The sequence below is a fragment of the Apodemus sylvaticus genome, chromosome 2 (genome assembly GCF_947179515.1).
Source record: "Apodemus sylvaticus chromosome 2, mApoSyl1.1, whole genome shotgun sequence".
Classification (NCBI taxonomy): domain Eukaryota; kingdom Metazoa; phylum Chordata; class Mammalia; order Rodentia; family Muridae; genus Apodemus; species Apodemus sylvaticus.
This window is the reverse complement of record NC_067473.1, coordinates 164622030-164639231: the sequence shown is the minus strand read 5'-3', so window position 1 is coordinate 164639231 and position 17202 is coordinate 164622030. Positions and strand designations below refer to the sequence as shown.

Here is a 17202-nt window from a genome sequence, read left to right as displayed (position 1 = left end):
TTTTGTACAGCTTAAATTTTCTGGTCCCAATAACGCACCAATGGTGAACAAACTTTTGCAACTGGAGCTCAACGGCAAACCTGTAGGGAATTATACCACAGATGAGAACGGAGAAGCTCAATTCTCCATTAACACTTCAGAGATGTTCGACGCACAGATCAGCTTGAAGGTAAGACATCCAAGGGCTGGCAGGGATGCTCAAGAATCCCACAGAGGCCCCAGTGCAAGGGACTTGGAGCACAGAAGGCTTAGACAGTAGCATCTTTGCTATGACTTGCTTTCCCATTCAGGACTCAGGGAGGGCAGAGTTCAGAAGGCGAGATGCTCCCACTCTCTCTCATCGACTCTCATGACCAGTATGTCTTCTGTGGAAGTAGAAGTAGCACCCAGAAAATCTGGCCTTCTCCCCTCCATCACCCTGTGCATAGACAGGGAGATGCTGTGAGATTTCTTTTCTGAACCTTCCACAGAAGTTTGTAGTTAAACAGCTTGTGCAGGTGAAGAAGGATACAGAACTTAAATCTAATCCTCTGACTGTAATTAAAAGTAAAAATCCAAAGCTTGCCTGTAATTCTAAGCACTCAAGATGCTGAGGCAGGAGGAGCTTGAGTTGCAGGTCACACTGGGATGTGTAGCCAATCATCCCCCCTCACACGCTCACACACACACACACACACACACACACACACAAAGTAAAAAAACCTAACAGTTCACTGTTAGCCCAGTCAGACATACAACTGCAGTCATATGATATATATTACATAACTGCAGTCATATGATATATATTACATTATATATATATATATACATATATATGTGTATATATATATATATATATATATATATATATATATATATATATATATGAAAGGGAATGGTATTATCATCTCACTTTGTATGAGTCAGTTCTCTCCTTTCCACCACAATGGTCCTGAAAGTAAAACTTGTGTGGTGAGGCTTGGTGGCAAGTGCCCTCACATGGAGAGCCATCGCACCAGCCTCCACAATAACAGCTGTGAGCTAGGTTCCTCCCTGGTTGGGAGAAGATGTGTTCCCTAGCTCTCCCTGTCTTGGAGGAGCCCATCGTTCCAAAGCCTTTCCCTTGCCTCTGTCCTGCCAGGCCGTCTATGTCCGACCCAGAAGCTGCCACCGTGTCAGCTGGCTGTACCCCGAGTACATGGACGGCTACTTCTCTGCCTCACGCTTTTACTCCCAGACCAGCAGCTTCATGAAGATCATCCCTGAGCCAAAGCAGCTTCCGTGCGATCAAGAGAAGATGGTCTCAGTTCTTTACTCCCTCAGCCCCGAGGCCTACAAGGGGGCCTCAGGTGTGACCTTCTTCTATTTGGTAAGTGTCAGCTGGTGGAGTTGTCTAATCAGCCCAGCCCAGCACAGTTTAGGAGGTGTCAGACCTTGTCAATCTGAGTGAACCCCGTCTACCCGCTTTGCTGTTGAATACTCTTGGCTGCATAAATGAGTTCCCCTTGCAAAATTATCCCAGGCAATCTGAGCTCCCCTAAGACTGAAGACAATCAATCACTTCTTCAGCCATTCTGTTGTACTTCACATCAAATGTCAGTGACCATGTGTGAAGGGTCAAGTGACATGGAGAGCTCAAAAGGATGAGCAGAAAAGGAACCTGAGTGACAACGGACTTGGAAATTAAGACATTACTACTTCCATCCCTCCCCTCTCTCCTAGTCCCCCAGCATGTGAGTCCACCTTGAACACGTTGCTCTGACGCTCTAAGCGCTGGTGTTCTCAGCTGTAGATTCCTACCTGGAAACGTTAGTGGAACCAATTAGACTCACCAAACTGGAAAAGGAAGTGGGCCTGAGGCACTGTTAGGTAGAGAGGTCCATGCATATGGAGTCATGTAGTCGGCCTTATGGGCATTCCATTTCACAGCATGGACAAATGGGTAGATGTTGCAGGATTTTCCATGTCCAGTCACATTAGGACAGTGGAAGGCCTGTGATTGGACAGGAAAAGGGAGGCAAAGCTAGGAGTCAGGGTGTGGTGGTGGGGGACAGAGGTCTCAGGAGGAGAAGGGAGGAGAGCCGAAATGGAGTCCAACGTGGTGTTATGGAAAGGTTAGAATAATTGGGTTAAGGCTTCATCCTTATCAATTGGCTCTAAAATTATTATATTGACATCTTATACATTGTAATATTATTTATGCATATATCTAACTGGCTAACTAATTAGGCATTAAGAGTCATGCTTCTATCGGGTAAATGGGAGGTGAGCTGGCAGGCCATGGGATGTGTAGGTGTTGTGTGGAAGTGAGATGAACTCCAGGGACCCCCGCCAGAGAGTTGTCTAGCGGGGCCTGGAAATCAGGCAGGCTGGCAGATCAAGGGAGCGTGGGTCTAACTAGCTGAGAGTTTGCAGGTCCATTGGCGGGCTAGCAGGAGCTCCTGTGGCTCGGTGTGAGGTCTGTGGATTGACATTGCCTTGCCGCCACTAGTGCTGGAATGTGCCGGTGATCTTTAATTATTTCCCACCACAGGTAGATAACAGGCAGATGAAGCCACTACCTCTCACGTGCATTAGATGGCTTCACAGAGTTTTGGGTTTTTTTCCCTGTTCTGGTCCAACATGTGTGAAGTTCCCTTTTAATATTTGTTTGTGGAAGCTACCTTGTTACAGGACAGAATGGGCACTAGATTAGCCCGTGAGAACATAATATGATATAGGTTCAATACTCACGCTGGGTCTTCCTGTCCGGCACAGGTGATGGTGAGAGGAGGCATCTTCCTCGGTGGACAGAAGGAAGTCAGAGTTCAAGGTGGATACAATGCACTTGCTTTGGGATACACACCCCATCTTCACACTTCCTATGAGTTAGGATAACCACTTATTACTGTGAGCAGTGAGAGGGCAGTCGGTTGCAAGATCTGAGGTAACACTGAATAGTTTGCTTTCTATAGCTGTGATAAACCCTGGCCAAAAGCAACTTCAGGAAGAAAAAGTTTATTTCATCTTAGACTTCAGGTAACGGTCCAACATGGAGGGAAATTGGAGCAGGAATTCAAGACAGGAACATGGAGGCAGGAACTGGAACAGAGACCACGGAGGAGCACTGCTAACTGGCTTGCTCTCGACAGCTTGCCCAGCCTGCTTTCGTGCATGCCCTAAGTCCTCGTGTCCAGGAGTGGCGCAACCCACAGGCTCGGCCCTCCATGTCCATCATTAGTCAAGAAAAGGCCCATGGGCCAATCAGACAGAGGCAGTTCCCTAACAGAAGTTTCCTCTTCCCAGCTGACTGTAGTTTGTGTCAAGTTGACAAAACTTAGCTGGATCCATTAGTCAGTAAATAATGCACATCCTAGAAAAGCAATGACTAAAGCAGTCCTACTGTAGTATCTTCATCTGTGTATAAGCCTCCTTTTTACTTCCATCTGAGCAAGGCCCAGGTCATTTCTCTATCCACACGCCCGCCATCCCCCTCCATCTAAGCAAACCCAGAGGAGAGACAAGCGAGTGCCAGCCCCGTGTCACCGGTGAACTACCTGTTTCCGCAGCCTGGAATGGGAGTTTCTCTTTCCCAATCAGCATCACCGCTGATCTGGCGCCAGAGGCTGACCTGTTTGTCTACACCCTCCACCCCAGTGGGGAAATCGTTGCGGACAGTGTCAAGCTCCGGATCGAGAAGTGCTTTAAAAACAAGGTGATGTTTCCCTTATCAGCAGGGTGGGCGTTTTGCTTCCTGCTGCCTCCTTTTTAAGGTTCATTCTTACATGAACTTAGTTATTTGGTGTGTGCACATGCGCACATGCATGCCTGCGTACGAAGTGAGTGAGTGAAGTTCGCAGGACAGTTTGCAGGACTCCATTCTCTCCTGCCACCCTACGGCTTCCAAGGATGGACCTCAAGCTGTCAACCTTGATAGCAAGCAGGCTCACCCACTATGCAGTCTCTCCAGCCCTGTCTCTGTCTGCCCCCCCCCATGATCCTTACAGTTAATCCTACAGTTAAATTACCAAAGAATGGTCATGTCAAACTGGGGGGAGTTGGGGAGACTGAAAGATATTCCCACCTGACCTGAGAATGGGCAGAAAAATGTATGTACAGAAATCGGTCAGGATTTGTTTGGGAAAAAGCAGGATTTATTCAAGTTTTCTTCATGCGTGATTATCTCTACCCCATTACTTCCCTTTCTCCACTTCAGGTTAGCATAAAGTTCTCAAAGGAGAAGGACCGACCCGGTTCCAACACCAGTCTTCACCTGCAAGCAGCTCCTGACTCCTTCTGCGCCCTGCGAGCGGTGGACAAAAGTGCCCTTCTACTAAACCACGGACAAGAAATGACACCCGAGAGCGTAAGCACATTGTTCCCCAGTGTCCCCGAGCTGTGTGGCTGCCAGCCCTGCCCTTCCTGAGATGCTTTTACTTGGGATAGGACAGGTTGAAAGTATCAAGTCTTTACTTCTGTGCTCCTTTCTCAGTTACTGGCATGGGTCATTAACTACGTGAGTTTTCTGTCTGGCATCCACAGTAATACAGAACTCTATAAATAATTATAACAGGGTAAGAACTCTAAAACAACGTGATGTTTTAAAATTGTAGGGAGAGCATTTTTTGTTTGTTTGTTTGTTTGTTTGTTTTTAAGTTAGACCCTGTTCTTTGACAATGCCCAATTATGTTCTTGGCATTAACTAATCTCCTGGCCCAGTTCAACCCAGGCCTGACTTTACCCTCTTTGTCCCAGCCTTGATAACTGATTTTTTTTCAGGGAACCCTCATTCCTTGAGTATGAAATATCTATCTAGTTCATCTTTTTAAGATATATATATATATATATATATCCAGTTGCCATGTTATCTCTGCTTGGGTCACATGAGCCACTGCCCTTATCCTGGACTGTATATATATTCCATTTATTCCTCTGTTTTACATTTTACTGGTTTTTCTTTTTCAGTGTCAGTCCCACAATTTTAATGATAGAGATTAATTTTTGGTGGGAATCATTTTGTTTGGTCAGGTAACACCATGCGGCTAACACCATGCTTCTCAACTCCAGGGTCTACTTGATGTTTGATATCCAACTTACGTTTAACTTTTCTAGCTCAAGGAGAGAAAGCTAACTGGTATCCTTACTGTGATAACTTCAGTGTTGCCCACCCGCCACCAATGGGGGAATATTCTAATTTAGAATTTTAAATGGCTTTTAAAACATTTTTCCAAGTATAATTCTTCTGTTACTTACAAATCACATTTTAAAGTTTTCTTATGTAAACTTTTTATTTGTTCACAAGTGTGTCATAATAACTCTGATGCTGCTGTAAACAAGGTTTTCTTGAACTATTTATTCTATTGTTATTTGTGAATCTGGCAGCTGTTTTGTACAATAATTTACATTTTGCTAACTCTCTGAACTCCTTAGTTAACTGAATTATATTTTCCACTGGTTCTCTGTTTCTGTATATTACAATGTTGCCATCAAATTGACAGTTTTCTTCTTCTCAACCTACATCCTTCCTCCCCTCCCTCTTCTCCTCCCTCCTCCCTCCCTCCTCCCTCCATCCTCCCCTCATTTCTCCCCTCCTTCCTTCCGTCCCTCTTCCCTCCCTCCTTCCCTTCTTCCCTCTCTCCATCCTCCCTCCCTCCTCCCTTCCCTCTCCCCTCCCTCCTCCCCTCCCTCCTTCCTTCCCTTCCCTACTTGCTTCCTTCCTTTTCATTCCATGCCTCTGTCTTCTCCTTGCCTGATTCTAGCACAGACTTACACTGTGGGCACAGCAGTACCCTTGCCTTGTTCTGGCCTTAGTAGAAAGAAGAGGAACATAACCTCCTGGTGACCTGTGAATAACAATCTCTTAACCACTTCCTACGTTTGTTCTTTAAAAGTTGGCTCATTTAAGTATTATTTCTCAATCGGTGCTAGCTCTGCTACATTCTTAAGAGATTAAGATAAAATATTTTATTATTTTCTGTGTATGAATGTCTCGTCTGCGTATACGACTGTGCATTCTGGAAATCAAACCCAGGTTCTCTGGAAGAGCAGTCAGTGCTCCTAACCTGCTTCTGCCTCTGAGTGCTGAAATTAAAGGTCTTACTCATCACACACAGCTTTGAAATTTTTATTGACTTTCTCAAGACAAGTATAGCTTCACTTTTTTCTGGTTTAACCTTGAAACCCAGCCATTCTAAGTAAGAGCCAGTGGCCCTAGCCAGTGACCAGCTCCACAGTCAATAGTCTTGACTGTTCTTTTTCTCTCACCTTAAAGTTGGTCTTAGCTGGGCGGTGGTGGCGCACGCCTTTAATCCTAGCACTTGGGAGGCAGAGGCAGGCAGATTTCTGAGTTTGAGGCCAGCCTGGTCTACAGAATGAGTTCCAGGACAGCCAGGGCTACACAGAGAAACCCTGTCACGAAGCAAAACAAAACAAAACAAAACAATAACAACAACAAAGTTGGCCCTTCCTTCCTTCCTTGGGAGAGCACATCCTGCCCACAGCCGTGTTTCTCTATTGCTCCCTAAGCTATCCCTGTGTCCATGTCATCTTTCAGTGACATAAAGCATATTCTCTGCCAGCTTCCTCAGAAGGGCACAAGAATTCCATCACATCTTCATACGCAGAATCACTTTTCTTTTTCTTGTATTGTTGACCATTTTTTATTACTAATTTATATATTTACATTTCAAATGTTATCCCCTTTCCACCCCATCCCCCTGCTTCTGCAAAGGTGCTCCCCTACCCACCCACTCCTGCCTCCCTGTCCTAGCATTCCCCTACTCTGGGGCATCAAGCCTTCACAGGACCAAGTGCCTCTCCTCCCATTGATGTCCAACAAGGCCATCCTCTGCTACATATGTGACTGGAGCCATGGGTCCCTCTGTTGTGTACTCTTTGGTTGGTGGTTTAGTCCCTGGGAGTTCCAGGGGTGTCTGGTTGGTTGATATTGTTGTTCTTCCTATGGGATTGCAAACGCCTTCAGCTTCTTCAGTCCCTTCCAATTCCTCCATTGGGGACCCTGTGCTCAGTCCAATGGTTGGCTGTGAGCATCCACCTCTGTATTTGTCAGGCTCTGGCAGAGCCTTTCAGGAGACAGCTATATCAGGCTCCTGTCAGTAAGTACTTCTTGGCATCCACAATAGTGTCTGGGTTTGGTGACTGTATATACAATGGATCCCCAGGTGGGGCAGTCTCTGGAAGGCCTTTCCTTCAGTCTCTGCTCCACTCAGTCCCTGTATTTCCTCCTGTGAGTATTTCATTCCTCCTTCTAAGAAGGACTGAAGCATCCACACATTGGTCTTCCTCCTTCTTGAGCTTCATGTAGTCTGAATTGTATCTTGGGTATTCTGATCTTTTGAGCAAATATCTACTTATCAGTAAGTGCATAGCATGTGTGTTCTTTTGTGACTGTGTTAGCTCACTCAGGATGATATTTTCTAGTTCCATCCATTTACCTAAGAATTTCATGAAGTCATTGATTTAATAGCTGAGTAGTGCTCCATTGTGTAAAAAATAATACATTTTCTGTATCCATTCCTCTGTTGAGGGACATCTGGGTTCTTTCCAGCTTCTGGCTATTATAAATAAGACTGTTATGAACACAGTGGAGCAGGTGTCTTTGTTTTATGTTGGAGCATCTTTTGGGTATATGCCCAGGAGTGGTATAGCTGGGTCCTCTGGTAATACTATGTCAATTTTCTGAGGAACCATCAGAGTGATTTCCATAGTGGTTGTACCCCCTTGTAATCCCACCAACAATGGAGGAGTGTTCCTCTTTGTTCCTTGCCAGCATCTGCTGTACCTTGAGTTTTTGATCTTAGCCATTCTGACTGGTGTGAGGTAGAATCTCAGGGTCGTTTTGATTTGCATTTCCTTGATAACTAAGGATGTTGAAATGGTTGAACTGGGTGTACTGGTTGGTTCATATTGTTGTTTCTCCTATAGGGCTGCAAACCTCTTCAGCTCTTTGGGTCCTTTCTCTAGCTCCTCCATTGGGGGACCCTGTGCTCAGTCTATAGGTTGGCTGTGAGCCATGGGTATTTTGATTCCCCCTTCTAAGAAGGATCAAAGTATCCACACTTTGGTCTTCCATCAATGAGAGGAGAGGACATTGGTCCTGTAAAGGCTTGATGCCCCAGTGTAGGGAAATGCCAGGTCAGGAAAGTAGGGGGAGGGGTTGAGAAGCAGGGGAAGGGGATGGGATAGGGGTTTTTGAAGGGGTAATGAGGAAAGGAAATAACATTTAGAATGTAAATAAGGAAATATCTAATAAAAATAAAATAAAATAAGTAAAAACAGGATTTTGAGGAAAGTGACATAAATAAATAAATAAATAAATAAATAAATAAATAAATAAAATTATGCTGTCAGATTAACTTATTCTCTCTGGTAGGTTGTTTGACCTTATTGTCTGGAGGCCTCAGGAAGTTTTTTTAATCCTTTATATTTAAACTAAAAATTTTAGTAAGATGTCTTTTAGGATTTATTATGTGGGGGAAAACTCAAAGCTTAGTCTGCATTGTAAATTAAAAATTAAGCTTTTTTACTTCTTCCCTTTCTTGAAAATTTTCATTCATATGTTAGCTCGTTTCACCAGCGCTCCAACCCTCAAGTTTGCTTGTGGCCTGCTTCGATTCTCTTCTTCTTTCTCTTTTGTTTTCTATTTCTCTTCTAGAAGCGGGGTGTGCTGGGTGTGGTGATGCACATCTGTAATCTCTTTGCTTGGAAGGCAGATGCAGGGAAATTGGGAGTTCAAAGCCAGGAGTCCCGGCCTCAACAAACAAACAATGATGGATTTCTGTCTGTCATTTTTCTCTTGGGGTCTTTAGCCTTTAAAGTTCATTTCTGGTGTGTTCATCTTCTGAGTTCATTCTCAGTTATCTCTTTCTTGGTTTTGCCCGTTTTTATACTTTCTTTGTTGAATTTTTGATTCATGATCTTTTCAAATATTTTGTCTACAATATTAAGCACCATCTCCGAGGGTCAGTGATCTCCTCTAGTGACACTACTGTTACCCCCACCTGATACCTGCCTGAAAACCCACACACACCACCAGTCATGCATTTGAGTGAATGGGAGCTACCCCTTCCTTTCAAGCCCCTCCCTTTTACTGGGAGCTAATGTGTCCAGGGAAGATGATTCCTATTTTGACGTGAGTTGTTGTAGTGTTTTTACATGGAATGAACTTGATTTGTGTTTCTTCCAATCTTCCTTCCATGCATCTAGTTTCCTAAGGTTTCCTTCAGTTTTACATATTCTCAACTTTTCTTACAGTCTTTCAGAACATGGTGCCCATAATTCTACCAACGGCTGAAAGATTACAGGAATAATCACTGTCCCCCAAGTATAAGTTGTTGATCTCACTCCTTGTTCACTTTTTGATGGGTGCATACTCGTTGCACATATTTTTGGTGCATAGTTTCCTATGAATAAGGAAGGTTTTAATTCATTAATACTTAGATTCAGGAAGTGACATCACCCTTCAGGTCTAGAAACTCTATGACTATAACTTGAGGCAGTTATCTGTGTGCTGGGCTTTGGAGCAACCAAGAGTTCTCTATGACCTCTCTTATTTTGCAAACCTGCACTATCAGCCAGAAAAGTTTGCAAATGACATTGACTACACAAAACAATATTGGTCTTCTTGTTTGAATTTTTGGAGAGTTGACTCAGTAGTAAATGGTTATGACACAAACTTTTCCAATCGTATAATTATGCAAGGAGTGCTTCAAGTCACCTAGAACCATGTGTTCACCTCCTAGGTGTACGACATGCTCCCTTATATCCATCAATATGGTTATTTCTACAATGGTATCAACTTGGACGATGAGCAAGCAGACCCCTGCATTCCTCAGAAGGACTTGTTCCACAATGGAGTGTATTATACGCCTACAAGCAATGTTTGGGATGGAGACCTCTCTAATCTTGTCAGGGTAAGATCACAGATGAGTCTGTAAACCATTTCCTCTTGTAGCTTTAGTGGTCCTGATCCCGTCTCTCTCACACTATAGATTCTTTCTATACTGTGCTGACAGAGTACTCTTTAAAAAAAAAAAAAGAGATGTTAATCCCATTGGCTTTTTTTCCTTTTGCTAAAAAGAAGTTATATGGCTAGAATCATGGGACCCCTGATGAGATGGCATTCAATTTCTTGCAATGTATCTTATGTGTCTATAGCTAAACCAAGAAGATAACTTACAGTCTGTATTCCACATACACAGAGGCTACCAGCTGCTTGTGCTCAGGGGCTATGCAAGGACCTTTATGATCAGAGTGACTGTGGATGAAGAAGAGGACATTGAATCAGACAGGCTTTAGTTCAAGTCCCAGTTCTGCTGATTAACAAATGTGCACTATATAGACATGTATGTGCATGTGAGCATACATGTTTGCTGTTAATTAAGACAGCGATGGTGCTGGCTTCTTGTATTCCCTTAAGCATAAATGGAAAAGTGGAAATATCAGCACATTAATAATAATAGAAATAGCGATTATTGGAGACTTGATTTCTCTGATCCTGAATCCTGGCTGCAGAGAAAATATGCATAGTTATTGTCTGTTTATTATGACTGTAGAGCTCTCATAATTCTCTCAAGAAAGCAATGCATACATTTTTTGTGTCTTTCTCTGAAAGAACATGGGTCTGAAAATCTTTACAAATCTCCGTTACCGGAAACCGGAAGTGTGTTCATCCCAGGAGACCCTGCCCTTGCTGAGGACCCTGGACCACTCAAATGAACGGATAATGATGTATGGCGGTGGTGCCCCGCCTTCTGCCTGTGGGTAACCTAGAACTTCCCGTTGGGGTGGTAGTCTACAGAATTCTTTGGATTTGTGTTTGCAAGGTTAAAAAAAACATGCAAAACAGGGGCTTATAGACGATTTAGGACGATTTGGAGCAGGACCTAGAACTTCTGCAGTTCAACAAAACAGGCTGGAAACATTTTTGGTGATAAAGAATAATTAGCTTCTAATATAGAAGGGAGTCGAGGTTTTGGTTCTCTTTTTACATTTTTGTTTGTTTCTTAAGACAGGGTCTTACCCTGTAGCCTGGGTAAGCCTCAGACTAGATGTGAAGACAACTATCAGGGATAATACAGGCAGCCACTAGACGACACATGTAGCCCAGGCTGGCCTCAGACTTGTTAGGTATTCAAGGATGACCTTGAACGTCTGATGATCCTGACTTCACCATTCAAATACAGGAATTTGAAAGCAAGTGTCACTATGGCCAGCTTAATAGTCACTATTTTGGTGTAGAAACACTAAGTAAGCGCATCATACGTAGCCTATAGGCCACTCCTGTAAAGGAATGTGTTCTGGAGAAGTACAAGTATTAATGAGACTAGAAAACATAAGCAAAAATAATGTCAGCCAGTCACCAGCATGTCAGACAAGAGTCAGTGAGAACATTTAATTCACTCAGACTTGGCTATAGGTGACGTGGTATTTGTTTGTTGTAACTTGTAAACAATTGAAATTTGAGCACCAAAATAGTGATTGATTCCTTGGTTGAGATTTGAATTTATGAGAAATTAATAGCTCATCTAAAGGGGCTGGGAGATGGCTCGGCAGGTAAACTGCGTGCTGTGCAGTGCCGTCGTGAGGACCTGAGTCTGGTTCCTAGTAACCACATAAATGCCAGGCGTGCCAGTGCACACCTGCCACCCTAGTGCTCAGGAGCAGTGACGGGCAGTCTCCAGGGATTATTGGCTGGCCAGTCTAGCTGACATGGCAAGGCGCAGGTTCAGTGAGACCTTGCCTCAAAGTTAAAATGAAAAGCAAAGAAGGGAGATATCTGAAATCCTCCTGGGGCCTGCACTGGGGCCTCACAGGCGGTCACACATCAGATATTTGCATTCGTGAACATGCTCACTCACACACACACACACACACACAGATTAACTAGGCATGTGGCATTGAAGCACAGCACATACTATTGCTCTTTCTGCATAGGACATTCTCTCTCTCTCTCTCTCTCTCTCTCTCTCTCTCTCTCTCTCTCTCTCTCGTTTTAGTTCATGACTCTGTGGACAGCATCATCCATGCAAAACTGGCCATCCAAGAGACAGTCAGGACAAGCTTTCCCAGGACATGGATATGGGACCTTATCAATGTAGAGTGAGTTTTAGTTTTCCATGGTTCTTAGTTGTTTTTTTTTTTCTTAAACAGATCTCTCCCCTTTGTGTCTCCATCTCTATTTTTTTCTTTAGATTTGTTAGCTTTTATTCCTGGGCAATAAAGTAGTGAAGTATTTGTTTTTGTTTTGTTTTGTTTTTTAAAAAGAGTTGTTCATTTGTCCATCCCAGTTCATGTTTGATAGCTTGCTTATTTGTTTCAGTAAAGTGTTACTTTTCCACCAAGACCTTCACTTCTATAAATTTCATGCAGGTAGTATATGCTACCTCAAAAACATTTTTTAAGAAGATATTCATAGAAATATGGCATTGCTAATGTTCTACTCCATAGGTATCAGATGAGGGATAGGTGCCTAATCTTTATGAGGGATATATATCTAATCCTTATGAAGGATATGTATCTAATCCTTATGAGGGATATGTATCTAATCCTTATGAGGGATATGTTCCTAATACTTACCTAAACATTTTCCAAACCTTTAATCACTTTGTTAGTGTATGTTCTGTGTAATCTCAGGTTCCCTCTCACAGGATGTGTGTCACGAACAACCTGTCTTTTCAGTTCCTCAGGCTCAGCAAATGTCTCATTCCTTGTCCCCGATACCATCACCCGATGGGAGACCAGTGCCTTCTGTGTCAATGGCAATGCTGGGTTTGGCATTTCACGCAAAGTGTCCCTACAGATCTCCCAGCCCTTCTTCATGGAAGTTACCTCACCCTTTTCCATTGTTCGAAGTGAGCAGAGTGACCTGGTTGCCACCGTCTTCAACTACCTGACTACGTGTGTAGAGGTAAGCCGCCTCCTTTGAGCTGGAAACAAAAATCCAGCAAAGCTAAATTATTTATTATTATTTTCCCACTAAATATCACCATAGCCTTGCTATTAACAAATGAAAACACATACTCCAAGGAAGTCATTTCTTTCTATAATCTGTAGAAATAATTATTTAAAGTTTTAGTTTTAGTTTCTGTGTAGGATTGTCTTACCTACGCATATGCACACACTCCACGAACATTTCTGGTACCCACAGAGGTCAGAAAAGGACATCAGATCCCTTGAACTGCAGTTGGAGACTGTTGTGAGCTACCACATGGGTGCTGGGAACTGAACCTGGGTCCTCTGCAAGAGCAGCTAGAGCTCTTAACTGCTGAGTGAACTCTGTGACCCCAGAAACAATTGTTTTAAATTACAACAATGACTTGAAATTTTAGAGAGAATAAGATTTTGTGATGATGCACATTCTACTATCATGTGAGTCTGTAAATGAGTCCTTGGGCATCTTTTCATTTTGCTAATAGAATAGAATCTTCTTAAGATGACAAATGTCAGCTTCTTCTCTGAAGACATTGGAAGAAACCATTGTGCAGTAAGTCAGAGAGAATTTAAAATGCTACCCCTGCGGCCATTATTCTGTTTTTAGATTTCTGTTCAGCTAGAAGCATCTGAGAATTATGAAGCGAGCATTAATACCCAGAGTAACACTGACAGTGAAGTCCTCCAGGCTGGAGAACGGAAAACCTATGTCTGGACCATTATTCCAAAGACACTGGGTAAGCAGCTGTACTAGTCTTTCGTGGATTGATCACATTTTATCAACCTCTGTTTTCCTTAGATTTTTCCAAAAGATATAATTTTCTTTGGCATATTTTAACTTCCTTTATTCATTTCTCTATATTCAAAATTCTTATAATGCAATTTCTTTATTTAAAAACTTTCTCTTATTTCTATGTATACACATGTGCCTGCATATATGTATCTTACCATGTACATGCAGGAACCCAGGGAATCCAGAAGAGTGTGTTCCATTGAAACCTAAATTATGGATGGTTTTTAGTTACATGACATTAGCGCTGGGACCAAACCCAGGTCTTCTGCAAGAGCAGCAAGTGCTCTTAAACTTTCAGCCCACTCTCCAGCTCTATAGTTCCATATTATCAAAACTCCGTGGAACAGAACTCCATTCATTCACACTGAAATTATAATAAGATTAAGCCATGGCATGAATGCTAATTTGTGTGATTTGTCAACTCCACACATCAGATACCATGATTTTTTTTGTTTGTTTTCTTTAGTAATCATTCCATTCGTTTACATCTCAAATGATATCCCCCTTCCCAGTTACCCCTCCATAAACCTCCCATCCCACCTCTGCCCTCTCCCTCCTCCCCTTTGCCTTTATGAGGGTGCTCCCTTACCTTCCCACGCTCTCCGACCTCACCATTCCAGCACCCCTCTATGCTGAGGCATCAAACCTCCACAAGACCAAGGGCCTCCCCTCCTGTTGTTGTCAGACAAGACGGTCCTCTGCTACATATGTGTTGCTACTTTGTTTCCAACCCAATTCCCGGGTAAAAGAAAGCTCAACTCAATCAGTTAACAACACAAACTACAAGCCTAGATTGGGCAGATCTCCCACTACTACTTTATTTCCATCTGTATTATCCCATATAACTTGTGGTTTCTCCAGGCCACAAGCTTTTCTCTCTGCTGCCTCTCGGTTGATCTCCCGTAGCTCCTCCCCCTTCTGTTTATCCCCCGAGGCTCCTCCCCTAGACTCTCAGCTCCTCCCACTTCCTCCTTCCCAAGCATTGGCTCAAGCCTTTATTTGAAAAGTTAAGGTGGGGAGAAGGTTCACAAGGCAACTCCTTATCTGCAGCCCTCTGAAGAGTGGAATTAGCATCAAAATACAAGCCCAGGGCTATCCACAACACATATGTATCTGGAGCCACAGGTCTCTCCCTGTACACTTCTTGATTGGTGAAGACCATGTTTCCTTGATGCTTCCCTGATTCTTACAATTGCTGCTTCATCTGACATTCTCACAAAATGCCAGTTTTACAAAATTTTCTCCTTAGTCACAATCATCAATTATGAGAGTCACTGGAATTAATTATTTTTAACTAAATGTGCTAAATAGGCCACAAGATACCAAAAATACCAATCGTTGAACAAGGAGCAAATACTGAGAGCTTTGTTTTAGTGCTTGGCCATTTAGAAAAGTAACTTTTTTGACAGTGTCCTTTGCCTTACGGAAGCTTTGCAATTTTATGAGGTCTCATTTGTCAATTCTTGATCTTAGAGCATACGCTATCGGTGTTCTGTTTCAGGAAATTTTCCTCTGTGCCTATGTGCTCCAGGCTCTTCCCCACTTTCTCTTCTATTAATTTCAGTGTATCTAGTTTTATGTGGAGGTCCCTGGTCCGCTTAGACTTGAGCTTTGTACAGGGAGATAAGAATGGATCAATTTGCATTTTTCTAAGTGTTGACTGCCAGTTGAACCAGCACCATTTGTTGAAAATGCTGTCTTTTTTTCCACTGGATAGTTTTAGCTCCTTTGTCAAAGATCAAATGACCATAGATGCGTGGATTCATTTTTGGGTCTTCAATTCTATTCCACTGATTTACCTGCCTGTTGTTGTATCAATACCATGCAGTTTTTTTTTTTTTATCACTATTGTACCCCAAGAGCTCCCAGGGATTAAACCACCAACCAAAAAGTACACATGGAGGGATCCATGGCTCCAGCTACATATGTAGCAAAGGATGGTCTTTTCAGACATTGATGAGAGGAGAGGCCATTGGTCCTATGAAGGATTGATGCCCCAGTGTAGGGGGAATGCCAGGTCAGGAAAGTGGGAGTGGGGGTCAGTAAGCAGGGGGAGGGGGATGGGATAGGGGGTTTTCAGAGGGGAAATGAGGAAAAGGGAAAACATTTGAAAGGTAAATAAAGCAAATATCTAATAAAAATGCTTATAAAAAAGAAAAGAAAAGTAACTTTAGAAGTCTCTGGCTGGTGATATAAAAAGAGAACGTCTAAAAGTTTAGTGAACCAGAAAAATTTAAAACCTATGTCATTAGAAATATTTTATTTCATGTCCTGTATTTGCTGTATTATTGCATCAGTGAGAAATATAAGATTTTTTAAAAATTCAACTATGACAGTGATTGACCTCAGAGCATTTTTCTAGTACACTCAAACTTTCTTAATTTTTATGCACTGTAAGATGTTCGAATACTTCACTCTGGAAAGTGAGGCAGAATCCTGCACTCCCTGCTGCATTTTTGTGGTGCTCAAAGGCTTAAAAGTAAAACCCACAACAAAGAAACGGGAACAATATATTGGTTGTGTCAACAGCACATGGATGATGTTAGGCCTTGCAAATAAGCTTCACCAATCCTCCAGTTTTTATGAACAAGGACACAGGAGATCAGTCTTGATTACATTCTGCCATACCACAGAAATTGAAAACAACAAATTCCTTGCCAGCACTCAGTTTGGACCTGGTGGCCCTTGTGCTGTATTATATTATATTTTACTATTTTTCTTTGATGATAGGAAACATTAGAAACCCTAGTTATTACCAGGTGTGGTGGTGTTTTTCTTTAATCCTGGGAAACATTAGGAAACAGGAATATTTTTATACACCTTTATTTCCAGCCCTCATGAGGAAGAGGCTGGCAGAACTCTGTGAACTCTAGGCTTGGTTTATATAGCGAGCTCTAGGCCAGTCAGAGCTACATGGTGAGACCCTATCTCAGGAAAAAAAAATAAAAGGAAGGGAGGGAGGGAGTGAAGGGGAGGGGAGGGGAGGGACGTAGAGGGAAAGGGGAGAGGAAAGGAGGGGAGGAGGAGAAAAGGGGAGGGGAAATAAAGGGAGGGGAAGAGGGAGGAGAGGTCAAAGGAGAGGAGGAAAGAAAAGGGAAGGGGAGGGGGAAGGAGAGGAAAGAGGAGGGGAAGGCAGGGGAGGGGGAGGAGAGAAGGGAGGAGAGGAAAGGGGAGGAGAGGGGAGTAGGCAGAGGGCAGAGGAGGGGAGGGTAAGAGGGAGGAGAGGAGAGGGGAGGAGAGAAAAGGGGAGTAGGGGGAGGGGAGAGGGGAGGACAGGAGACAGGAGGAGAGGATAGGGAAGTGGGGGAAGGGGAAGGGAGGGGAAGGGAGAGGAGAGGGGAATGGGGGAAGGGGAGGGGAGTGGGGGAAGGGAGGGGAGAGGAGAGAGGACAGGGGAGGGCGTGGGAAAAGGGGAGGGGAAGGGAAAGGAGAGTGGAGGAGGGGAAGGGAGGGGAGGGTGGGAGGAAAAGGGAGGGGAGGGGAAGGGAGTTGGGGGAGGG

At 43.4% G+C, this 17202-nt stretch overlaps 1 protein-coding gene across 1 annotated transcript in view; it reads left to right on the top strand.

Moving 5' to 3' along the window:
* LOC127677682 (ovostatin homolog) overlaps positions 1-17202 on the top strand; it is a 42072-nt gene that overhangs the window by 10272 nt on the left and 14598 nt on the right. The window contains exons 11-20 of the mRNA XM_052172709.1: positions 11-169; positions 1121-1348; positions 2737-2791; positions 3528-3673; positions 4175-4324; positions 9720-9890; positions 10592-10736; positions 11976-12078; positions 12658-12886; positions 13517-13646. Of these exons, the coding sequence (XP_052028669.1) occupies positions 11-169; positions 1121-1348; positions 2737-2791; positions 3528-3673; positions 4175-4324; positions 9720-9890; positions 10592-10736; positions 11976-12078; positions 12658-12886; positions 13517-13646 (1516 nt within the window). The remainder of the gene's footprint in view (positions 1-10; positions 170-1120; positions 1349-2736; positions 2792-3527; positions 3674-4174; positions 4325-9719; positions 9891-10591; positions 10737-11975; positions 12079-12657; positions 12887-13516; positions 13647-17202) is intronic.